General features: G+C 55.4%; 1 protein-coding gene across 1 annotated transcript; it reads left to right on the top strand.

The window, feature by feature from the left end:
* On the top strand, positions 1-25,666 carry LOC140392512 (trypsin). The gene is given in 7 exon segments (XM_072477747.1): positions 1-70; positions 508-655; positions 754-898; positions 12,339-12,393; positions 12,396-12,604; positions 25,135-25,201; positions 25,204-25,666. Coding segments are annotated over 7 exon segments (828 nt in total). The 5' UTR covers positions 1-9; the 3' UTR covers positions 25,347-25,666.
* The last annotated feature ends 1,321 nt before the right edge of the window (positions 25,667-26,987 follow it).

The following is a 26,987-nucleotide window of genomic DNA, read 5'->3' as shown; positions in this document are numbered from 1 at the left end:
AAACGCAAAATGAATGTCTCCAACAAATACATACTATTACTGCTCTTCTTAAAGTTGCCATCTGCGTACGGTAAGTGTCTGCGAACTAACGTTCAACCTTCATGACTTTCTTCAGTCATGCATGAGATTTGATTGCTGTTTACTTTCTAACTTGAGTTGAGAATATTTTTAAAGCATAAGTTATTCAATGTTTTTGTGTTACTTTGTCTTCTGAAACTGAAGGTGTGTAATATCAACTCAAGCAAAATCAGAGAAGTTTGCTATGGACACAGGAGCCAAACTGCTCCTTATTTTCTTCACAGCAAACATGTCCAACCAAATAACTGAAGTGCTGAAAGTTTACTTACTGGGAATAATGGGCTATAACATTATTGCCACTGCTGTTCATCTTGCGGCTGTCAATGTATGATTGTCACGTAATCTGCTGCTGAAAATATATCTGCGTGAATCTCATAGGAAGGTGTTCAGGTGATATCACTGGGCAGCTTTATTTTAATTCTTCCTCAGGTCGATCTCGGATTGTTGGTGGATATTCAGTCTTGCCCCATTCGATCAAATACCAAGTCTCTCTGAAGAGGCCAGGAGGATCCCATTACTGTGGGGGGTCTCTGATCCATCGGCGATGGGTTTTGACAGCTGCACACTGCAATTATGGGTTTGTGGAATTCTGAATTCCAAATATTCCATTTACAATAATGAAGAAGGCTATAATCCGCGCAAAACCATGAAATGTGTGTTCCTGCTTCATTACAGTGGTGCTGAGTTAATGCAAATAGTAGCAGGAGAACATTCACTAACTCGATACGAAGGTACTGAGCAACTGTTTCGTCCAGCCAAGGTCATACCCCATCCTCAATATGACTCAAAGAAAAAAGATTCTGACATCATGTTGATTAAGGTAAATGTCGGGTCCTAGATATCTGCGAGTATTGAACCTTGGTAAATGTTAAACTCTGTAAAATGCCTCCAAGTTTCTCCTGCAATAGAATGAAACACTCAAAGACAGAACGTCTTACTTGTAACTGCATCTGCTAGAACATTAAATGCTGACATAAAAATAACAAAACAAATTTGTTTTACATTGATAGCGAATACTGTTCACTTATCTACAGCCATAATATTCCAGTGAAGGACTCCTCAAATTCCTTATTCAACTGGATAACTGGATTTGAACACATACCTAAACTATCATTCAGGGTTTAGAACAGTTTGCAAAACTGTCACTACTAACCATCAGAAGTGAAGGAATGGGTATCCACGTCTGTTGACCTACTTAACTAGTAATCAATCCCTGAAGCCACATAACGTGTTTTCTCCAATGAAGCAGCTTTTCAGAGTTTTTCCACTGACATTCTGTCTAACCCAGGTTCTGTTGATTAAAATTCAAGCTTATTACCATATAGCTAAATCTCTCACATTGGCAGTCAGTGACATTACCCCAAAGCCAGAGAGGAATGATCAAAACCAGGAACATCTGATTTCTTCTGCGTCTAAGTTTTCTTATGTGACTTAATGATGTGATTTAATTATGTGGACAAATTGCTGCTTTCATTCTTTTTAAAAATAAATTTAGAGTACCCAATTCATTTTTTTCTAATTAAGGGGCAATTTAGCGTGGCCAACCCACCTACCCTGCACATCTTTGGGTTGTGGGGGCGAAACCCACGCAGACACGGGGAGAATGTGCAAACTCCACACGGACAGTGACCCAGAGCCGGGATCGAACCTGAGACCTCGGCGCCGTGAGGCAGCAGTGCTAACCACTGCCCCACCATGCTGCCCCCTTTTATTCTTTTTCAACATGAAGATGAATAAAGACATTTGAACAACACTGATTAGAAATCGGAGCATTCACACAGTCCAACCATATTGGCTGCTTCTCCGTTTAGCGGAGCCCTGATTGGGTGGACAGTGTGGAGGGTAAAATGGAGCCACACCTGCTGTGATGCTCCAACGCCCACAGCGGGAAATCCACCAGGTGGATTTCGGTGCCCAGCCTGGCCCTGACGCAGGGGACCCCGAGATGGGTCAAGGGGGTCAGAGAATAACTGAGGTGCCCTCAAATCCATCAGAAGGCCCCCTCCTCCCACATAATACACAAACCCTGCCCCCACTCCCACTGACAAGTAGGAGCATCCTCCCCTCCCCCATCACAGGAATAATGGGACACCATCCCCCACCCCTGCACAGCATGCAGGCATGAGGGCGACCCTTCCCACTGATCCCCCTAATCAGACTTCCAGCAACCCCCCCCATCAAATCCCCATCAGACCCCCCATCAGTCATCCCCAATCAGAGACCCTCAATCAGAGACCCTCAAAGAGAGACCCATATCAGAGATGCCCATCAGTCACCCCCCCCCCCTTTAGAGACGCCCTTCCTCCCCAAACATGCCCTCAATCTCCTCTGCCCCAAAGCTAAACAGCAGTGCAGGCAGTAGAGTGAATAATCACTGCGTTTTCACTTACCCTTGGAGCGAAGTATTCTCTACTGAGAAAAAGAGGAGGTGAAAGCACTTAACCCCCTTTTGATGTGCTCTGGGGCTGTCAATCATAGCAAGAATGTTTATAATCCTTGTGGTTAGTATCAATAGAGGGTACTTGAGATGCATTCAAGCCTGAAAGGAAAGATAAATAAACAAACTTAATGAAATGAAAATTGCTTATTGTCACAAGTCGGCTTCAAATGAAGTTACTGTGAAAAGCCCCTAGTCACCACATTCCGGTGCCTGTTCGGGGAGGCTGTTACGGGAATCAAACCGTGCTGCTGGCCTGCCTTGGTCTGCTTTCAAAGCCAGCGATTTAGCCTTGTGTTAAACAGCCCCTTAAGCAGCTATGTCAATCACTGGCTAAAGCAATGTAGTTCTGGAAGGGATTTGAAACCCTTTCAAGTATATTTAGATTCCCAGGAAGCCTCTGACAATTGAAACAGCTGCTGATTTAAACACTTTTGTCTGATACAGAAGATGTTAGAGAAAGGGAAGTTAAAATGCAGCGAATTGTCACTGTACTGCCTGGACTGCTCTTTAACTTTCAGCCAAGGGTGACTGAAGGTGGGTTTTATGTGTTAGGAATGGGTAACAGACCTTCCAATTAAATACTAATTTGATGCCAATTATCCAATAGAAATCACTGATAGAGAAAGGCGTTGGAGGTGCCACTATTTGTTGGTGGAGATTTGTGCGTGAAGTTGGATCAAAGAAATAAAGGTGTTTTGTGAAGAAGCAGAACTCTTGCCTTCTTTACTCTACAGCAACCCAGAAGCGCAAACATGATGGAGGTCTCTGTTTGGGATTCTGATGGGGGCAGTCTCGTAGGGGGGGGATCTGATGGTGGATCTGAAGGAGGGGTTCATGGGGGGAAATCAGATCACTCTCATGCATCTGCGCTGTGGGGGGATAACATTCTTCCCGTGCTGGGGGAGGAGGGTGTCCCTATTTGTCAGCAGGTGGGGAGGGGGCAGGATTTGCATTGCGGGGGAGGGGGCCGGATTTGCATTGCGGGGGAGGGGGCTGGATTTGCATTGCGGGGGAGGGGGCCGGATTTGCATTGTGGGGGGTGTGGGCTGGATTTGCTTTGCGGGGGAGGGGGCTGGATTTGCATTGCGGGGGAGGAGGCCGGATTTGCATTGCGGGGAGGGGGTCGGATTTGCATTGCGGGGGAGGGGGCCGGATTTGCATTGCGGGGGAGGGGGCTGGATTTGCATTGCGGGGGAGGGGGCCGGATTTGCATTGCGGGTGAGGGGGCTGGATTTGCATTGCGGGGGAGGGGCTGGATTTGCATTGCGGGGAGGGGGCCAGATTTGCATTGCGGGGGAGGGGGCCGGATTTGCATGGCGGGGGAGGGGGCTGGATTTGCATTGCGGGGAGGGGGCTGGATTTGCACTGCGGGGGAGGGGGCTGGATTTGAATTGCGGGGGAGGGGGCCGGATTTGCATTGCGGGGGAGGGGGCCGGGTTTGCATTGCGGGGGAGGGGGCCGGATTTGCATTGCGGGGGAGGGGGCCGGATTTGCATTGCGGGGGAGGGGGCCGGGTTTGCATTGCGGGGAGGGGGCTGGATTTGCATTGCGGGGGAAGGGGCTGGATTTGCATTGCGGGGGAGAGGGCTGGATTTGCTTTGCAGGGGAGGGGGCCGGATTTGCTTTGCGGGGGAGGGGGCCGGATTTGCATTGAAGGGGAGGGGGCCGGATTTGCATTGAAGGGGAGGGGGCCGGATTTGCATTGCGGGGAGGGGGCTGGATTTGCATGGGCCGGATTTGCATTGCGGGGAGGGGGCCGGATTTGCATTGCGGGGGAGGGGGCCGGATTTGCATTGCGGGGAGGGGGCTGGATTTGCATGGGCCGGATTTGCATTGCGGGGGAGGGGGCCGGATTTGCATTGCGGGGGAGGGGGCTGGATTTGCATGGAGGGGGAGGGGGCTGGATTTGCATTGCGGGGGAGGGGGCTGGATTTGCATGGAGGGGGAGGGGGCTGGATTTGCATTGCGGGGAGGGGGCCGGATTTGCATTGCGGGGGGGGGGGGCTGGATTTGCATGGAGGGGGAGGGGGCCGGATTTGCATTGCGGGGGAGGGGGCTGGATTTGCATTGCGGGGGAGGGGGCCGGATTTGCATTGCGGGGAGCATTGCGCTCACCCAGCCAAATGTCGGGTGCTGACGGAATGTGGTGAGTTCACCCATGCATATATATTAGCATGGTAAAGGAGAGAGACTCACACACTGGGCCCTACTCCACGTGCCAGAGGAGACCAGGAATGATTTTCTGCTGCCCCCGGGGCACCTCGGCTTCGGAATGCAGAATCCCGGCCATTGGCTTTATTGTCTTCTTCTTGAATAAATCTCTAATAATCATTAATCTAAGTGCTCCCTTGAAGAATATACAAGATATATATGATGTGGAGATGCCGGCGTTGGACTGGGGTGAGCACAGTACGAAGTCTTACAACACCAGGTTAAAGTCCAACAGGTTTGTTTCAATGTCACTAGCTTTCGGAGCGCTGCTCCTTCCTCAGGTGAATGAAGAGGTCTGTTCCAGAAACACATATATAGACAGATTCAAAGATGCCAAACAATGCTTGGAATGCGAGCATTAGCAGGTGATTAAATCTTTACAGATCCAGAGATGGGGTAACCCCAGGTTAAAGAGGTGTGAATTGTCTCAAGCCAGGACAGTTGGTAGGATTTCGCAGGCCAGATGGTGGGGGATGAATGTAATGCGACATGAATCCCAGGTCCCAGATATACATGAGCATGGTAAGAATATGGCACCAGTTTTATTCTGAATAAGATGTTTTAAAAATCCGTAAAGTATTTGTTACTAACCAGCTATTGCTCCTTCTGCAGAGCGACTCCTCGGAATGTGAGTATCTATCTCCTGAGGTGGCAAAGCTTTGAGAGGGTGGGAGCTTTTCCCCTTAATGCAGCCAAAAAGAGAAACAGAGAAACAGGAGCAGGCCATTCGGCCCATCGAGCCTGCTCTGCGAATCAATAGGATCGTGGCTGCTCAAATTCCTCACTGCCACGTCTTTGCGCTGTTCCCAAAGCTCTGGATGATGTTAATATCCAGGTCACTCTTTGACCAACGTGAATATGAGACCTCACTGACTGGTGGTCCAAGAAATCAGATAACAGAATGACGAAGCTGTTTTAAAAATATGCAGGCTGGAGGCAAGCTGCCATGTGGATGCCCAAGGGCCGGATTCTCTGTTCCTCAGACTAGGAGTTAACGCCGGCGCAGGATTTGTGGAGTTCTACAACAGCAAAACTGGCGCCGCCCCAGACCAATTCAGCTACCGTGGAACACTATTGATTCCAATGAGAAACAGTGTCGGATTCGCCGGGTCCGTGATTGACACTCAGGAGACTGACAAGCTGCAGCCGCACATACACACTGCACTCCCCGCACACACTGCACTCCCCCCACACACTGCACTCCCCGCACACACTGCACTCCCCACACACACTGCACTCCCCGCACACACTGCACTCCCCGCACACACTGCACTCCCCGCACACACTGCACTCCCCGCACACACTGCACTCCCCTCACACACTGCACTCCCCGCACACACTGCACTCCCCGCTCACACTGCACTCCCCGCACACACTGCGCTCCCCCCGCACACACTGCACTCCCAACACACACTGCACTCCCCGCACACACTGCACTCCCCGCACACACTGCACTCCCCGCACACACTGCACTCCCCGCACACACTGCACTCCCCGCACACACTGCACTCCCCGCACACACTGCACTCCCCGCACACACTGCACTCCCCGCACACACTGCACTCCCCGCACACACTGCACTCCCCGCACACACTGCACTCCCCGCTCACACTGCACTCCCCGCACACACTGCACTCCCCCCACACACTGCACTCCCCGCACACACTGCACTCCCCGCACACACTGCACTCCCCGCACACACTGCACTCCCCGCACACACTGCACTCCCCGCACACACTGCACTCCCCACACACACTGCACTCCCCGCACACACTGCACTCCCCGCGCACACTGCCCTTCCCGCGCACACTGCGCTCCCCCCGCACACTGCGCTCACCCCCGCGCACACTGCCCTCCCCGCGCACACTGCGCTCCCCCCGCACACTGCGCTCCCCGCGCACACTGCGCTCCCCCCGCGCACACTGCGCTCCCCCCGCGCACACTGCCCTCCCCGCGCACGCTGCCCTCCCCGCGCACACTGCGCTCCCCCCGCACACTGCGCTCCCCCCGCACACTGCGCCCCCCCCGCACACTGCGCTCTCCCCGCACACTGCACTCCCCCCCCACACTGCACTCCCCCCCCACACTGCACTCCCCCCCCCACACTGCACTCCCCCCCCCACACTGCACTCCCCCCCCACACGGCACTCCCCCCCACACTGCACTCCCCCCCCCACACTGCACTCCCCCCCACACTGCACTCCCCCCCCACACTGCACTCCCCCCCACACTGCACTCCCCCCCCCACACTGCACTCCCCCCCACAGCCCCCCCCCCACACTGCACTCCCCACACACACACTGCACTCCCCCCCCACACTGCACTCCCCCCCCACACTGCACTCCCCCCCCACACTGCACTCTCCGCACACACTGCACTCCCCCCCCCACACTGCACTCCCCCCCCCACACGGCACTCCCCCCCACACTGCACTCCCCCCCCACACTGCACTCCCCCCCACACTGCACTCCCCCCCCACACTGCACTCCCCCCCACACTGCACTCCCCCCCCACACTGCACTCCCCCCCACACATCCCCCCCCACACTGCACTCCCCACACACACACTGCACTCCCCCCCCACACTGCACTCCCCCCCCACACTGCACTCCCCACACACACACTGCACTCCCCCCCCCACACTGCACTCCCCCCCACACCCCCCCCCCCACACTGCACTCCCCACACACACACTGCACTCCCCCCACACACTGCACTCCCCCCCCACACTGCACTCCCCCCCCACACTGCACTCTCCGCACACACTGCACTCCCCCCCCAACACTGCACTCCCCCCCACACGGCACTCCCCCCCACACTGCACTCCCCCCCCACACTGCACTCTCCCCCACACTGCACTCCCCCCCCACACTGCACTCCCCCCCACACTGCACTCCCCCCCCCACACTGCACTCCCCCCCACACATCCCCCCCCCACACTGCACTCCCCACACACACACTGCACTCCCCCCCCACACTGCACTCCCCCCCCACACTGCACTCCCCACACACACACTGCACTCCCCCCCACACTGCACTCCCCCCCACACTGCACTCCCCCCACACTGCACTCCCCACACACACACTGCACTCCCCCCCCACACTGCACTCCCCCCCCACACTGCACTCCCCCCCCACACTGCACTCCCCCCCACACTGCACTCCCCCCCACACTGCACTCCCCCCCCACACTGCACTCCCCCCCACACGGCACTCCCCGCGCACACGGCACTCCCCGCGCACACGGCACTCCCCGCGCACACGGCGCGCACCACACACACCATCCCGGCCAACTAGATGGCAGCAAGGAGAGCGGCGCCGAGATTCACCGACGTGGAACTGGAGATGCTGCTGGATGCCATGGAGGAGAGGGTGGCAACCCTGTACCCCGGGCGGGGGGAGGCTACCAGCCGCTGCCATTTGCCGTGCCTAAGCGCAGCTGGCAGAGGTGGTCAGCACTACGGGCAACGTCACCCGGACCGGCCAGCAGTGCAGGAAAAAACTGCACAACTTCCTCAGGGCGGCCAGGGTGAGTCGGCAATGCTGTGCCCCTAGTACCAACCCCCGTCCCACACACGCGTACCCCCCCCCCACCCAATCCAGAGGACGGCGGAACCCCCATCCTGCACCACATGCTGGCACCAATACCGGCTGCCATGGCCGGGTGTCCCTCAACCCACCCCCTGCGCTGCATGCGCCGGACTGTCTGATGCCGTGTTTTCCGTTTTCACCACCCCCAGGAGAAGGCAGCCCACAGCTGCCGGGAGCGGGAGAAATCCGAAGGGAGATTGCCAGAGCAGAGGGCCCTGGGCATGGTCAGTGGGTCCTCCAAGCGCTATACTGGGGGGGCCCTCCAGAGCAGTCCAGCCACCTGAACTGCATCTTCAGGAGGCCAGAGCACTGCTCGATCACACTCCTGGCCGCTGCATGCTTTGTTGTAGCGGGTCTCCGCCTCAGTCTGTGGCCTCCGGATAGGCGTCATCAGGCACGGCCGCAATGGATAACCCCTGTCACCCAGGAGCCAGCCCCCTCAGACTGGGTGCCAGGATGAAGGTGTCGTGCACACTGCCCGGGTATCGGGCACAGACGTGTATGATGCACAGCTGATGGCCACACACCAGCTGCATGTTCATCGAGTGGAACCCCTTTCGGTTTGTAGAGCGGCCTGTTATCCGCGGGTGCTCGTAGAGGGAGATACATCCTGTTAATCACCCCCTGGACTCGGGGCATCCCGGTGACGGCGGCGAACCCCGCTGACCAGCATCCTGGTGGGCTCGGTCCACATGAAATGGATGCACTTAGGCGCCTGGGCATATCGGGGCCTCCGTGACGACGAGGATGCACCTTTGCACCGAGCTCTGTGAGATCGCGGACCCGTCCCCACTCGACCCTGGAAGGACCCCGTCACGTAGAAGTTCACCTTGACGGTCACCGGGAGCGGGTGTCCTCCCCCTTACCCCCACGGTGCCAGGTGTGCCATTATCTGGCAGATATGTCGCACCGTCTCTCTGCTCAGCCGGAGTCTCCGACGGCATGCCCGGTCCGGCAGGTCCTCTAATGACAGGCGGTGCCGATATACACGAGGCCTCATGCGGCGCCTCCTTTGCACCTCCTCCTCGGCCCGTTGGATGGCTGGCTCTCCATCCTCACCGGCTGCCTCCTGCCCGCTCCGCTGCTGCCCGCTCCGCTGCTGCCCGCTCTGCTGCTGCCCGCTCCGCTGCTGCCCGCTCCCCTGCTGCCCGCTCCCCTGCCGCCCGCTCCCCTGCCGCCCGCTCCCCTGCCGCCCGCTCCCCTGCCGCCCGCTCCCCTGCCGCCCGCTCCGCTGCTGCTGCTTCCTCTTCCTCGAGCATCTCCAGCTTGTACAGCCGCAGGGCATCCCCCTGGGCTGCGGCGACCAGCAGGAAGGCCCCCATTGATGGTTGTATTCCAATATCCATTGTTTTCAGGGGGTGAAAGGCTGATATGTTAGCATGGTGTGTACCCCCCGTGCCCAACCAGGTCCAACGGGCTACACGGTGGCCCCAATTGGCATTGCGGACCCTGCCCCTGCATATCCTCCCCCCTCCCATCTCCGCACCCATGGCCCCATTGGGTGGCGGCCGGTTGGGTGGTGGATTGGTGGAGGGTGCGGTGCAGGGGTTCGGGGGTGATAGGGTGGAAGGTTGGGGCTGGGGTGTGTGGGTAGGACCATCTATATGCCGGTGTTACTCTGCAGAACCAGGGGCCACAGTGGGTGGTCAGTGGGGTGCGCAGCACGATGGCTACCTCACAGGCCGTGGTAATCATAGAATCTACAGTGCAGAAGGAGGCCATTCGGCCCATCGAGTCTGCACTGGCTCTTGGAAAGAGCCCTACCTCCACCCTATCCCCATAACCCAATAACCCCACCCAACACTAAGGGCAGTCCGTGCCAGGACAATGCCCCAGTCCCATTGGCTGGGGGTCACCCGGCCCCATGGCTGGCCACCCCATCACCTCCCGGCCCTGGCTGGCCACCCCCCAGCCAGACCGGCCAGTGTCCGATCCGGCAGTCCACAGTCACACCTCTCCGGGTCCAACCTCCTCCTCTCTCGCCCCCATCAGCCATGGCACCGGGTTCTCAATTTTTAATAGGGAATTTCCCCCATTCGAGGCGGAGAATGGCGAAGGCCCTGGAGAATACCGGGTCAGGCCCACTAAGAACATGCCAACAGCGTTTCCTGTACGTGCGGAGTGGAACGCATCGACGCCGATGTCGAGGCGACGGAGAATTGCGATTTGCCACCCGAAACAATTTTGGTGTCAAAAACGATTCTCCGCCAAATCTCATTTCCCGATTCTCAAGCCAGCCGACATTGAATCCCGCCCCTGATATTTGTGTCACTTTACAACCTGCCTGGTTTGCTAAAGGAAGCGCGTCTCCCCACACTAACATTAAAATATCCAACTAATGCAGGACACATGAAGAGACTGGACATCTTTATCATGCCCGAGAGTTTGACATATTCCCATTATTTGGAGAGAGAGTTGAGATGAAGGAGCCATTGGGACAGGATTCTCCGTCCCGCTGCACTAGATTTCTGGTTCAGCACGCCGTCAGGCTTCTCCGTTTCGCTGGCTGGTTAATGGGGTGTCCCATTGTGGGGCAGACCTGTCGGGAAACCCCCGGGCTGTCCCAGGGAACTTAAGGGCACAATTCTCCCAAATGGGAACAAAGTCCCCGAGCGAGTGAGTTTAGCCGCGTGTTTCCCCGCGTTTGCAGTACTGAGAAACACATTCAACGCCACTCCCGTTGTACAAGGGGCCTGGATAGTGGACGCACGGCTCAGGCTGTGTGTAGCTCCGTTTTGTACAGTTGGGAGTTCCATTTAAAAATGCCGTCCTGATCTCCAAGGCTCCCATAACGATTCCCGATCTCCACCCCAACTCGAACGCACTATGGGAAGGTCCCAGCCACCTCCCCCATCCCGCAACTCATCACCACCCACACAGGGCACCCCTGGCCCGACTGCATGCACACAGAAAGTGCCAGCTGGCAGTACCCATGCCCCGCCAGCGTGGGGCGCAGTCCTTGTTTTTGCCACCAGGGAGGGACTGGAACTTGGCGCCTGAATCACCACCAGGTGTGAAACTGGATTTTCGCCAGACACCCGGGACGGGATTCCCCGAGCCTCCACATCGAAATCGAGATCGGCGCGGGGGCGGAGAATGGGCGTTGATGCCGGAATCCGGTGCGACACCCCTTCCGTGACCGGAGAATCGCGTGAATCGTGTGCGTGTGGTCTACGCAGCGCAGGAAGGGGGCCATTGACAGACGACGGATTCTCCAAATGTAACTGGCCGAGTTCCTGACGGCGTGTGTTTCTCATGGTCCCACCCATCGGGAACTCAGCGTGGCGGCTGTGGACTGAGTCCGCGGGTGCCCTGGTGGGGGGGGGGGGGGTGCTATCCTGCATCAGGGGAGGGTTCTCACAGACGGCCAGGATCGGGGGCCACCGATCCGCGGGCACGCACAATCTCGGGGTGGCCTATCTTTTTGGTGCCGGTCCGCGGTGTGACTCCGCCATGTCGCGCGGGCGGCCGATGCCCCCTTTGTGCGCATGTGTGCACCCCCTGACCAGAAGTGCAGGGCCCCGAATCGGCAGCCGGATCTGCGAGGAGCACTCCCGGGCCCTGCAGGTAGGAGAATCACTTGGGACTTTCTTCAGGAAAGTCTAGAGTGATTCGCTCGTGTTTGACGCTGGAGTGGGGAGGTAGCCCCATTATTGGAGTGTCTTGCCCCCGATTCTCCGCCTGATCGCGATTCACGTTTTGTGCATTGCGAGGGAGGGAATCCAGCCCCAGTGATTTTATCAGCCCGGTGTCATGGGCTATCGCGTAAAACACTGGAGATACTGGAAACCTGAAATAAAACAGATGATTCTGGAAATACTCAGCAGGGCTGGCAGCATCTGTGGAGAGTTAACGTTTGAATTTGGTGACTTTTCACTAGTTCTGATGCAAGCTAATCATTTCCCAAATGTAAAATGTTTAAAGTTCCATCTCCTTTAAATAGATAGATTAGAGTGTGTAACAGTTTACAACTAAAACATTTGTTTACTGACCAAGAATGTCTTGTGTCTCTAAAACAGCTTTCAAGACCTGCAAGTCTGAATTATTTTGTTGGAATTGTAGCATTGCCTCGCCAAAATCATCATTAGATGCAGACACATTGTGCCGAGTGTCTGGCTGGGGTTTTGTCAGTGCGAATGGAAGGTTCATGCCAAGGATGTTGAGGGCAGTTAAAGTGCCCATTGTGTCTCCTTCACTGTGTAATCACACGGAGTCTTACAATGGAAACATCACCACCAACATGATCTGTGCTGGATTCACTACAGGAGGAAAGGATTCATGTCAGGTATTGATAGATACATTCACTCATCATAAAGGCATTAGTAAAGATTCAGATGTCGACGGCCAGTACTTTCTATCACAAACTGTAATCAATGCACAGACTTTATCGCAGCATACTTTATAAATTAGTATCGGTATTCAGAGAGAGTTGGGTGATCTGCAGTGAGTCAGAACAATATTCTTTTAGCAGTGGCACATGGATTTGAATCCAGCCCAGATTGACGAGATGAAAGTTTCTGCTGTGTGCCAAGTGTAGGGTCTGGCTATGGGAAAGTGGAAGAGAGCGTCGATACCTGAAATTCCTGGGATTGGACTGACAGCAAAGTGACTCACATTTGCCAACGTGGTCTTGGAAATATTATGATTGGAAAACTATGGGAATGTCATTCACAAAAAGGGGGATTGCAGCTGACTGAGGAGCAGTCATGTCGTGCACAAAAGCTTCCTCGTCTGTGTGGCCCAGTTTCACTGCCTCAACCGGGGACCTGAATTAGTTATGTACCTGAATAAAGTTAATGAAGGATTTTAAAACCCTTTTGAATATTTGATTAGGAATTTTAACTGTGAAAATGCTATGGATGCAGGTACTGGCTGAGGTTTGGTCAGGTTCTGGAGCGATCATCATTTACTCACTACCTCTTGGTGAAGATTTATAACAATGTCGGGCCAATGGAAGGGCAAATAACAAGAGTGGAATGTGGCATCCCACTGCAATCACTGAAGCCATTACATCCATGGCTTTTGATTGGTTAATAAACAGCCTTGGATTTCAGCCAATGAAAATGCATATTTTACAATCATGGGCGTCATTCTCCGACCCCCCGCCGGGTCGGAGAATGGCCGTTGGCCGCCGTGAATCCCGCCCCCGCCCCCGCCGAAGTCTCCGAAGGGAGAAAAGTCGGCGGGGCGTTAATGGCGCCGCTGCCGCAGAGAATGTCACGGGTCTGCGCAAGGCAGCCGATTTTCGGCCTGCCGATATACTCCCTCCCGGATGGGCCGAAGTCCCGTCGACGTGATGACCGTTCACGTCGACGTGAATCAAACCTCCTTTTCATCGGCGTGACCCGGTGCTCCAGGCTCACGCCGACCAGCGAGGAGGTGAGTGACGGCCTGGGGGGTTGGCTCTGGGCAGGAAATGGCGTGGCCGCAGACTGATTGCGTGAGGAGAGGTGTGTCTCGGCTTGTGTGTGTGTGTGTGTGTGTGCGGCGGGGGGGGGGGGGTGGTTAGAGTAGGCTGGGCTCCGGGGGAGTGCCGGGAGGGGGTCCGTGCCGGGGTGGAGGTTGGGGGGGGGGGGTCCGTGCCGGGGTGGAGGTTGGGGGTTGGGGGGGTCCGTGCTGGGGTGGAGGTTGGGGGTTGGGTCCGTGCCGGGGTGGAGGTTGGGGGGGGTCCGTGCCGGGGTGGAGGTTGGGGATTGGGGGGGGTCCGTGCTGGGGTGGAGGTTGGGGAGGGGGTCCGTGCCGGGGTGGGGTTGGGGGTTGGGGGGGGTCCTGTGCTGAGGTGGAGGTTGGGGAAGGGGTCCGTGCTGGGGTGGAGGTTGGGGAGGGGGTCCGTGCTGGGGTGGAGGTTGGGGTTGGGGGGGGGTCCGTGCCGGGGTGGAGGTTGGGGAGGGGGTCCGTGCTGGGTGGAGGTTGGGGGTTGGGGGGGGTCCGTGCTGGGGTGGAGGTTGGGGAGGGGGTCCGTGCTGGGGTGGAGGTTGGGGAGGGGGTCCGTGCTGGGGTGGAGGTTGGGGGTTGGGGGGGGTCCGTTGCCGGGGTGGAGGTTGGGGAGGGGGTCCGTGCTGGGGTGGAGGTTGGGGGTTGGGGGGGGGGGGTCCGTGCCGGGGTGGGAGGTTGGGGGGGGTCCGTGCTGGGGGGAGGTTGGGGGTTGGGGGGGGTCCGTGCGGGGTGGAGGTTGGGGAGGGGGTCCGTGCCGAGGAGGGTGATGGGAGGGCAAATGAGTTGGTCCACTGGATAGGTGCCAGCCTCCAACAGTTGGACCCATGCGGTCCATGCCACCTGGCTGGGGGGAGGAGGGGATATGGGCAATGATGACATGTCGTCGTTCCCCTCCCGCCCACCAGGCCGTCATGTTTTCAGATCATCCAGCGATGTTGGCCGCCATGGTGGCAGCCGCTCATGTCTATGTTGCCCTGGATGAGGAGGAGGAGGAGGAGGAGGAGGAGCGTGCCAGAGAGGCGTCGCAGGCTGCCGCAGAGGGGCAGGCGGCCGCCCAGGCTGGAGGGACACCTGACCGACAGGATGAGGAGGGGGAGGAGGACGTCGCGGCCCCACGGCAACGAGGCACCCGAGGGCACCCCGTGTGTACAGGCCCCGGCAGTCATACCAGGACCTCACGGACCGGGAATGCAGGAGGAGACTCCGGATGAGCCGGGAAACCGTGGCACACATCTGCCACCTGCTGGCACACCTGTCACCGCGTGGCACTGGCGGGGGACACCCTCTCCCCGTGTCCGTCAAGGTTACGGTGGCCCTGAACTTTTATGCAACGGGGTCATTCCAGGCACCGAGTGGGGACCTGTCCGGCATATCGCAGACATCGGTGCATCGGTGCATCCGGGCAGTGACAGATGCCCTTTATGCCATGGCGCTCCGCTACATCCGCTTCCCCCGTGGACCGGGCCAGCCAAGATGCCCGGGCCGTGGGCTTCTCTGCCGTTGCCGGGTTCCCCATGGTCCAGGGCGCGATCGATGGGATGCACGTCGCCGTGCGGCCACCTGCAGATAACAGGGCCGTGTCCACCAATAGGAAGGGGACCTATTCGATCAACGTACAGGTGGTCTGCGACCACCTCATGATGATCCTGCACGTCTGCGCCCGTCACCCAGGCAGTGTACACGACTCATTCGTGTTGTCGCAGTCATCCATCCCGGCATGTACGAGGGACGCCATCCCCGGCTGAGGGGCTGGTTGCTGGGCGACAGGGGCTACCCATTGCGATCGTGGCTGATGACGCCTATACGGAGGCCATCGCAATGAGGCGGAGAACCGCTACAATGATGCCCATGTAGCGACAAGGGGAGTGATAGAGAGGTGCTTTGGCGTGCTGAAGATGCGTTTCAGGTGCCTGGACCTCTCTGGGGGCGCCCTCCAGTATCGGTCAGATAGGGTCGGCCGCATCATTGTGGTGTGCTGCGTCCTGCACAACATAGCCCAGCAGAGGGGCGATGTGCCGCAGGCAGAGGAGGGCGGAGTGGAGGAGCAGCAGGAAGAGGCAACAGTCCTCCCCAGATGAGGGGGATGGGGGGCAATGGTCAGGGCAGACGGGGTAGACACAGGCGGGTGGCTGTCCACCGTTACCGGCTGGCCCAGCGGGCACGGGACAGACTGATAGCCGCCCGGCTTCACTGACTAGATGGGCGTGGGAATCGGGGTAGTATGGCCACAGACCGCACACCATGGCAACAGCCGACCACCCACACCCCCCACCCATCCACCCACCCAGCACCCTCACCCCCCTCCCAACCCCACCCACCCCACCCGCATGCACACCACCCCCCCCCCCCCATTGCCGATCCACCTGCGGCACAACGGGCCGGGCTCACACAGTTGCGGGTGGACGCGTGTCTATCGCAGGCCATGGAGGATGATGACAACCCGCCCTGCGATGAGCTCCTGCTCTACATCGTTGGACTATGTCTGACCCATGGCCACAGTACCACCATCACCCGGACCATCCCTGCATGCGGCTGTGACACTGCAGCGCACGGTCCCGTCCTCTGCCCGGGGGATGTTGATGGCGGCCCAGGGGGAAGGGGGCAGACTCACCTGGGGCTGAGGTAAGACCACCCTCACACACACACTTGCGCTCAACGTACATGACACGCCCGCACACTTTGGACAGAGCACAAAGGCAGCTTCGGTAGGTGTAACATTGACTTAATAACCAAAAGGAGTTCATGCACGTGCCCTAGCCCCTAAAACTCATCTGTGCCCTGCACCCGTGCCAACTAACTCAGTGTCTAATTGTTTGGCCTTACGGGCCCTTTGACTACGTCTACGTGGTTCCCCAGACGGTACAGCAGAACTGGAGGTGGACTCCTGTGATTCCTGCCCTCTGACACTGGATCCCTTTGGCGGCCGTTTCCTGTGGCGTCCTGGCCTAGATGGGCCAGGCTGCGGCCCGGGCGACTGAGATTGCGAGCTGCCAGCCTGTCCTGCCCGTTGCCCACCCGATGCACCTGGGACGGAAGGGGGGGAGTCCGAGGTGTCGCGGTGTACCGGGACCTCCCCTACAGAGGGAGCCGGGACGGACCACACCACCTCCTCCTCCCTCGGGGTGCCCGATGGCCCCCAGGCCTCTACATGGGTGGGCGATGCGAACGGACTGGCCATCCGACGCCCCCCCCGACATCTGGCGCTGCCAGTCCTGGAGGCCCGTGCTGGTATCGACAGGGGTCTGCAGGTTTGCAGCCATGGAGCCCAGGATGTTGGCCAACCCTGTCTGTGACAGTGCGACGCCGGCTCGCACATGGCCACTGGCGCCGATGCCCTCAGCGATGGCCTGCTGAGACTGTCATGATATTCAAACACACACATCATGATAGACACACCAACAGACAAATCAGAACACACAACACCACAACCAATGACAAAAAGATATAAAAGCACAGACACAACCCCTGGTGGTCAGAAAGAGCGGCAGGGGAGAACCAGGACACAGCTATAGCCGGGGACACTCAGGGAGACAGCACGTGCAGAGTATCCAGAACGAACTGTATTATAAGAGTTATAATAAAATAGAGTTGTACCACATACAACTGTGTTGGCTCATCTGTGCACCAGAGCACCCAACACCACATGGTACAGGAGTGGATCGATACCTGCCGGCATACATCCAGTGTACAGAGACAACCAGCAGTGCCCAGGCATGATGTACGAGCTCCCGGTTCCGCAGGCGCTCCAGTGCCACGGCGACCTCCACGAAAACTGGCGGCGATTCCGGCAAATGTTCGAGTTGTTCCTGGCGGCAGCTCAACTCCAAGACCTGGATGACAAGGAAAAAATTGAATTTCTCCTCATCGTCGCCGGAGCAAGGGCAAGAGCAATGTTCAGAAGGTTCAGGTTCTTCAGGAGGCAGCAAAGGTACGATTACCAGGCAGTCATGGGCAAATTCGCCAAGTACTGTGAAGAATACGCAATCCAATGGGGACTTAAAGGTAAGACAAGCTGCAGTACTCACCTCGTGGCTGGGATCCCGGAGCCCGAATTCCCAGAGGCCGAAATCCCGGGCCTGAGAAAGGCTGGGTCGAGGTCGACGGCCATCTTGCTAAAGGTATAACGCTAGCACAGTTGCGCGAGAAGTGCGCAGAACCGGAAGTTTCGTTTGCGCATGCGCAATATGGTGCACATCCGCAGTTAAGAAAACGGCCATCGGTAAAGGAACAGCGATTTGAGCATGCGCAGTCGCTTCCTACGTGCTACATACCGAGCGTCAGGATGTCAGAGGCCCCAGACTGCACCAATTTAAAAGGGAAACGTCCCAAATCCAATTTAAAAGGGAAACGTCCCAATCAAAAAAACAAAAATCTGTTAAAGCTGTAAAACAACCTTCCCTCACCTGGAATGACAGCGCAGTGCCGCAAATTGACCCAGGAGATGAATTTTACCTCCGAAGAACCTCCGACAAGCAGTTACCTACGCACAAGCCGATGATTCCGACCTTGAATACTTCGATGACGATTTTTACAGTGTTTCCGGACCTCGCGAGCCCAATGATAGCTCCGTGGTCCTATATGACTATGACTCGGACGAACGTTTCGTGGTGCACATTGGCGGCCCCCATACTGAATCCGACGCAGATGCGGATTCATTTTTCGGATTTGAGGATCTTCAACCCAGCAGATATGACGTTCCAACTTATCAGTACGGATGATGCTGCGGCCTGACATTACCAGACGGGGAGCGGTGCAAGCACACGAGGGTGCCCTGCTGCCACACAGAGCGTGGTCCACGTCCCGCTCAACGTTCCCGACTCTATGAAAGAAGACATGCAAGACTCCAGAGTGCAGTCCTCGCATGAACCAGAAGTGACTCCAGTGTCACAAGCTTCCACGGCAAGCTCGTGGACAGCCTCCACGGTGGAGGCGGCGCAAGACTCCAGAGCGCAGTCCTTGCACGAACAAGAAGTGACTCCAGTGTCACAAGCCTCCACAGAGAGCTCGTGGACGACTCCACGATGGAAGGAACGCAGGACTCCAGAGCGCAGTCCTTGCAGGAACAAGACCATGAGGGTCTAGCAACCTCTCCTGACCAACCAGCGGCAGACGATGCAGGTCTGCCATGCTCCGTGAACAGCAGGAAGGCTATGACAGCCTACCATGCTCCACTACACAGCAGCATGACCATGACGGTCTCTCATGCTACAATAAAGGGCACAGCGCTGAAGACTGTTCAAGCCCAACTGAAGACAAGCCAAAGGAATCGCCTCGTCCAAGCCGAAGAAAAAAGGTTTATGCGCTGACCTTCAGGATCATTGTAGCCGAACAGAGATTAATAATGCAGCACGGCCACAGAAGGATGCTGAGGATTTCCTAACGAAATTAATTGTATGTTTAACTTGCAAGGAGCAGACTGAGAATTGCCAGTGTTTTAGTACGGATCGAAAAAATGGACAAGACATTGATCCTCAGGTGATGGAAATAACACAACCTGACTCATATCCACGGCAGGGACAAATGTCTCCCTTCAACACAATGCCGCAAAATCCCAACTTCGGAGACCAGCAGTTAGTCAGTAATGACTCTTCAAACCTGGAAGGGAACATTAACTGCATTGAACCTATACACACTCCACTGAATTATTGAGCAGAACATTGGAGCAAGAATCCTGAGGACACCGACATCGAGTAGCCAGATAACGAATTTAACACCCACAGCAGTTTCAAGTGAACCAAGTGTGCTTTCCACTAATGATGAAGATGCAGATAAGGTCGAACCGATTATCCATTGTACCACACTAACCCCAGTGCTCAAGCAGTTATGTATGGGGAGTATGATGTGGGCAATTGAGAACAGTAAAAAAGAGACTGTAACCATGCCAGTCCCAGCAAAATCAGACCCAGAGACCATGAAGGCATGTACATCAAACAAAGTTACATATGAGGTACCTGAGAAGAAAAGTGAAACGGAATGTTCTTTGGAAAATGGTACAATGTCGATAGAAACAGTGGATACTATATTCGAGACCATACATATGGGAGAATTTGGGGGTAATAAACAAGGTTCTGCAATGTCTGGGGAAGATTTAAAGTTCCAAAGAAGAAAAGCCCAAATGAAGGACAATGGCAAGACAATGACAGTCCACCGACATGGTGTGCATCACAGATGAAAACTCTGACAATTTACCCAACCCTAGTGAACAGCAAGCTGCTAATGACGATCTATCCACGGGATGTGAGACGAGTGACGACAGCATCCCACTTCCCATGCAAAAGGTGCAAGGTGACAGACCTCGCCTAGTGCGTACCAAGGCACTCAACGATCACGGTGGGACCACTGACGACTGCGGTGGCGGCGCACCGCTTCCACCCTCAATGGCTCGAGCTGAATAACCAAAGGATTCGAGGGAATCTCGGCTGCCTCCAGTGAACCTGTTGGGACTCCGGATGGGGGGCATCGACGGAAGGCAGACCGGACTCCAGATGGGGAGCAGCCAAGCGCCGACTCTGATCTGCGCACGCCAGACCTTGCTCCGGACGGGCGGTGTCGCGGCCTCGGTGATGGCACGCTCAGGGTGACGGCAGATGCCACGGCGACAGGGAATGGATCGCGTGGCAGTCCCACTGGGTCGGCAGTGGCAACCAGCACCGGCGGTCCAAGATGACACACCAACTCGCGCCATCGCCAGATGTTGATGCGAGCAACAATTCTCTATCCAAGGCGACATGCTTCGACGTTTCTCTGCGGAGTCGCCCTTCCGCACAGCAGGTGGCCGGAACCAGCGTACACGGTCTTGGCCAACTTCCACATCTGGCACAGTCATCGCCTTGCATGATATTAGTGATGGTGCTACTTCAATGCAACGACCCATCGGCTACAAGATGCCGTCCACCACAAACATAAAAGAAAACAGACTCCACCTTGTTCCTGGCATGCAGGGCGGATGGATTGGTGCGTAGGCGCAATCAGCGGGCTCTGTGCCGCCTTCCACGCTCGCAACTGCACCGTACGCACACGCCGGATCCTCCACTGGTTCCCAAGGATGACTTCGTGGAGATGCCACGGATCATGCCCTTCCATCGCCACCGGAACCAAACCACAGCCAGGGCACCACTAACAAAAATGTTGAATGTCATATTTGCAAGAATGAAAAAGACCAAGCACTGCAGGAAGTACAACAAATGGTAAAGTAGAGACTTCGGCAACAGCATCACCTCCAACAGTCCAAGGTGAACCAGTGTGACCCCAAATCTCCACAGCTGAACCGGCTTGAGGACCAGCCCATTCTTGAGGCGGTCACCCACTAGACTGGACTTATAACGCTGTTAATACGTTCAAAAAGTCAAACACTTCTGTATTATAACCTGTTGTTGTTTATTGTTCCAGATATCGTCTGACCGGACCAATGTTCAAGTTTTTTTTTTCTCTCGCATCCAAGTTTTGTTATGGTACAACCTTGTTAGTGTGACGCACCCGACATCGCCCCATGTAAATAGTTACGTCATAAACACACGCTGTACACAACACAAACGCACACTCTTAGATGCACTCACGACACAATTGTATTTATAACCACGTAGGCACTTGTCTTTGTAAAAAAGGGGGATGTCATGATATTCAAACACACACATCATGATAGACACACCAACAGACAAATCAGAACACACAACACCACAACCAATGACAAAAAGATATAAAAGCACAGACACAACCCCTGGTGGTCAGAAAGAGCGGCAGGGGAGAACCAGGACACAGCCATAGCCGGGGACACTCAGGGAGGACAGCACGTGCAGAGTATCCAGAACGAACTGTATTATAAGAGTTATAATAAAATAGAGTTGTACCACATACAACTGTGTTGGCTCATCTGTGCACCAGAGCACCCAACACCACAGCCATGGCCTGCAGAGACTGGGCCATGGCCTGCTGAGACTGGGCCATGGCCTGCAGAGACTGGGCTATGGCGTTGAGCGCCTCTGCCATCTGGCCCTGGCTCATGGCCTCCTGTGAGAGGGCAGCCATTTCCTGGGCCACAGACGCCGCCTGAACGGAAGGCCCCAGGCCTCGCAAACCGTTCCCCATGTCTGACACCGTCGCAACCATTGCCTCCACCGCGGACGCCACCCGTGCGGTGTCAGCCTGGGTGGCACGCATGACCGGGACCACTCCCAGCTCCTGGACGCGGGTGGACTCCTCCACCTGCGACCGCAGCCGCCGCAAGCCGCCCGTCACCCTCTTCGCTCGTCTCCGTGTCGGTGGTTGCATCGGATCTATGTGTGGGTGTGGTAAACTGCAGGAACCCGGGATCCATCTGGGCGGCAGATGTTCGCTTGGCCTGGGGCTGCCCTCCGACCGCCCGGCCCCTCTGCTGCTCCTACCTCCACCTGCTGTACCGGGACGGCTGTGTTGTGCGCACCAGTGAGTGTACCAGACGCCTCATCACTAAAGTGCCCAACCGTGGTGAGTGTTTCTGCGATGGTGGAGGGTGTTGGTGACAGCAGTGGCGTTGTGTCGTGCTCTGAGTCCCACTCTGAGTCCATGGCAACTTTGGGGTGGGGGTTCGTCTCCACCCATCCACTCTGAGTCACTGTCCGGTATTTTGTCTTCCCGGTAGGGGTGTCCTGGGTAGTGGTGTCCTGGGTAGTGGTGTCCTGGGTAGTGGTGTCCTGGGTAGTGGTGTCCTGGCTCGGATGTGACGGGGGCCTGTGGCTGCCCCCTCATCGCTGGGTGGTCGCTCCCGCACGTGACGGGGGTGTCGTCTCCCTGTTGCTCCAGGTCTCTCCGTCTCCCGTGGTGTGCGAGGGGCATCCTGCGGGCGTCGCATGCTGGAGGGTCCGGGTCTCTCCGTCTCCCGTGGTGTGCGAGGGGCATCCTGCGGGCGTCGCATGCTGGAGGGTGCGGGTCTCTCCGTCTCCCGTGGTCTCCGAGGGGCATCCTGCGGGCGGTGTGCTTCTGCGGGGATGGGTGCCTCGACGTTTGCTCCTGCGATACACAATGAAGCATGCATGGTTAGACATCAGGCAGTGATCAGGTGATACGGGGGAGGGGGATATAGGGGAGGGGGGATATGGGGACGGGCTGTCGGTGGCTCACTTGCTGGTGGGCCCCGACTTCTGCATCAGCAACCTCCCGGTCCTCAGGTCCGCCAGCCAGTTCCAGGGCCCTTTCCTCGTGTACGGTCAGTGGCCTCTCATCAGCGGGCCCTCCTCCAGTCCTCACATGCTCCCTATTGTTGTGTGCGCGCTTCTCCTGGGGGGGGGGGGGGGTGGTGGCAGGGGTAAAAGGCAACAGTGTTAGGCAGGTATATGAATGCACGTCATCGGTTGCGCGTGCATTGCAGACGTTAAGGTTAGGGCTGGATTCACTTGGGGATATGGGGGATATGGGGGAGGGGGGGGATATGGGGGAGGGGGATATGGGGGATATGGGGGAGGGGGGATATGGGGGATATGGGGGAGGGGGGAATATGGGGGATATGGGGGAGGGGGATATGGGGGATATGGGGGAGGGGGGGGATATGGGGGAGGGGGGATATGGGGGATATGGGGAGGGGGGGATATGGGGGAGGGGGGGATATGGGGGATATGGGGGAGGGGGGATATGGGGGATATGGGGGAGGGGGGAATATGGGGGATATGGGGGAGGGGGGGATATGGGGGATATGGGGGAGGGGGGATATGGGGGAGGGGGGATATGGGGGATATGGGGAGGGGGGATATGGGGAGGGGGGAATATGGGGGATATGGGGAGGGGGATATGGGGGATATGGGGGAGGGGGGATATGGGGGATATGGGGGAGGGGGGATATGGGGGAGGGGGATATGGGGGAGGGGGGATATGGGGGATATGGGGGAGGGGGGATATGGGGGAGGGGGGATATGGGGGATATGGGGGAGGGGGGATATGGGGGAGGGGGGATATGGGGGATATGGGGGAGGGGGGATATGGGGGAGGGGGGATATGGGGAGGGGGGATATGGGGAGGCTCACCCTGCCTGCTCGGACGAGGTCGTTCACCTTCTTGTGGCACTGGGTGCCTGTCCGTGGTGTCAGGGCCACAGCGTTGACGGCCTCTGCCACCTCCCTCCACAGACGCCGGCTGTGGCGTGGGGCAACTCTGCGGCCGTGCCCGGGATACAGGGCGTCCCTCCTCTGCTCCACCGCGTCCAGGAGCGCCTCCACATCGCGTGACTCGAACCTCGGGGCTGAGCGACGGCCAGCCATCCAGTCGGGTGTTGCGGTTGGGTGTTCCGGTCGGGTGGGGGGGAGCTGCGCGGCCTTATGAGCCGTCACGCTGTGCAGCGCGTATGACGCTGCACGGCGTGAACCACTGCGCAAGCGCGGATCCCGTTACGTCGCTGCTAGCCATTTCGGGCCGGAGACTATCGGCCCATTTTTCCGACGTGATGCAAGTGGGATTTGCGCCGTTTTTTGCGCCGATCGGCGGACTTTCCGCCGATAACGGAGAATTTCGCCCCTTGTCTTTCCTGTATCATTAGACGGGGTAAAACAGTAATTTATTTTCCATAATTGTACCAAAAGCTGTTGAATAAAGATTGACATCCATAGCTCAGTAAATCCAGTAAACACAATATTGACATTTCTCAATGAAAAACCAACTTAGAAATGGAAGTGATCTTACGACGTGGTGTGTTGATTTTAGGGAAACGTCGATCCTTACAGTTCAGAAAGAGGCCATTTGGCCCATCGAGTCTTCACCGTCCTTCCGAAAGAGCACCCTTTCTGCCCCCCCCCTCCCAGCATCCCCCCATCCCCATTACTCCACCCCAAGGGGCAATTCAACATGGTCGATCCACTTAATCTGCACACCTTTGGACTGTGGGAGGAAACCGGAGCACCCGGAGGAAACCCACGCAGACACAGGGAGAAGGTACAAACTCCACACAGAAAGTGACCAGAGTCCAGAATTGGATCCAGGTCTCTGCCGCTGTGGGGCAGCAGTGCTAACCACTGTGCAACCGTGCTGCTAGTCTGCTACCTGAGCGACAATAACGATCATTCAATTCTGAAACTAAATGTGGAGATATCTCTGATAAAAAGAGATATCTGTGAAGAGTAATTTTGTTGGGTTAAGTAGAGTTTAATCTTTCAAATTATAATTCATTTCTGTCTTTTATCATACTAGACACAAATATCAAAATCTATAGTCCTCTGAATAAGCAAGCAGTAAATATGATTCATCAATGTATTGGCATAATTACTTTGGCCGACAAAGAAGTGGTTACTATACTTGGCATTGATTGAAATGGAAATTATCTCTGTTGTTAAAAGAGTGAGCAGCTATGGTTTATTTGAGATAAATTTAATTCATTATGTGCCATTAACTCATATGCAACATTCTATTGTTCTTTCACAGGGGGATTCTGGTGGCCCGCTGATTTGCAAGGGCAGAATATATGGCGTGGTCTCATGGGGCAAGTTCTGTGCGACGGGAGATTTCCTGGGGTGTATACAGCTGTGGCAAAGTTTCGTAATTGGATTATAAGACCATCAAAAGGGCATAAAGCAATTTGTTTATCCTTCACATGTAGTAATGATCATTATTCTGCTCCCTCTCTGGCAGTTTAACCTGTTAAAATGCACAGCTGACTGGACTAATTCGAAGCAAGGGAGAGTGAGAAAATTGGTTTGCTTTGAATTCATAGAATCATAGTTTGATACACCACAGGCAGAGGCCATTCACCCATCGGGCATGTACTAGCTCTTTGTAGAGATAAGTCAATTGGTCCCATTCCCTTATGGCATTTAAATTGCTTTTATAATTTGAAAATTCTATTCATAATCATAATTAGAACAAACTTCTGAACCTGTGCATCAACTTGTAGAGATTTTAAATATAATGATTCAGAAAACAGAATTTATTGAAATAAGAACGAAAGAGGCAGATCTGCATTTGATGGTTTTATTATTTTAATAGTTTACCTTATAAAATGATATGTACAATACTTTAATTTATGATTACCTCAATGTAACTAATTGATTTAATTTTGCTAACAATAAAATGGCTCTAAACTTGTAAGACACACTCTTGAATAAATTATTTTGATGACTTTTACTACATTTACATTTCAAAGCACAGCTCAAAACTGGGCCTATTGAAATTAAATATTTTATATACATGCTTACTTGTTGACTTTAGTCTATACTTAAAATGGGAAATTAATTGATATTACTTAATGAAAATGTTCTGGATTCTATTGGTGTTTATCGTTTTGTTTCTAATTTCCCCCCTCATTTCTCCTGATGGCCAAGATCCATCCGCACAGTGCCATCGTCACTGACAGTCAAGTGATACTCAATCCATCCTTCATGTGTGTGTAAACAGGGAACATTGACACAATGTGAAATACCGGACGAGTGGTCCCGAAATCTGGACTATTAAATAATGTGAGACCAGAATTATAATCCAGTATGACAGATGAATTCATTTAAATTTAAATACATTTTAAAATGCCAGTATTAGTAGTAATGACCAGGATGCTAGTGGACTGTTGTAAAAATTTATCTGGTTCACTAATGTCCTTTAGGAAAGGACATAAGACCATGTATTAGGCCACTCGGCCCATCGAGTCTGCTCCGCCATTCAATCATGGCTGATATTTTCTCATCCCCATTCTCCTGCGTTCTCCCCATAACCCCTAATCCCCTTATTAATCAAGAATCTATCTATCTCTGGTATAGGGGCTGGTTTAGCACAGGGCTAAATCGCTGGCTTTGAAGCAGACCAAGGCAGGCCAGCAGCTCACTTCAATTCCCGTACCAGCCTCCCCGAACAGGCGCCGGAATGTGGCGACTAGGGGCTTTTCACAGTAACTTCATTTGAAGCCTACTTGTGACAATAAGCGATTTTCATTTCATTTCATTTTCTCTGTCTTAAAGACACTCAGTGAATTGGGCCTCCACAGCCTTCTGTGGCAAAGAGTTCCACAGATTCACCACCCTCTGGCTGAAGAAATTCCTCCTCATCTCTGTTTTAAAGGATCGTCCCTTTAGTCAGATGGTGTCCTCTGGTTCTAGTTTTTCCTACAAGTGGAAATATCCTCTCCACGTCCACTCTATCCAGGCCTCGCAGTATCCTGTAAGTTTCAATAAGATCCCCTCTCATCCTTCTAAACTCCAACGAGTACAGACCCAGAGTCCTCAAACGTTCCTCATACGACAAGTTCTTCATTCCAGGGACAATTCTTGTGAACCTCCTCTGGACCCTTT

The sequence above is a fragment of the Scyliorhinus torazame genome, chromosome 16 (genome assembly GCF_047496885.1).
Source record: "Scyliorhinus torazame isolate Kashiwa2021f chromosome 16, sScyTor2.1, whole genome shotgun sequence".
NCBI classification, from domain to species: Eukaryota; Metazoa; Chordata; class Chondrichthyes; order Carcharhiniformes; family Scyliorhinidae; genus Scyliorhinus; species Scyliorhinus torazame.
This window is presented reverse-complemented; position numbering and strand designations above follow the sequence as displayed.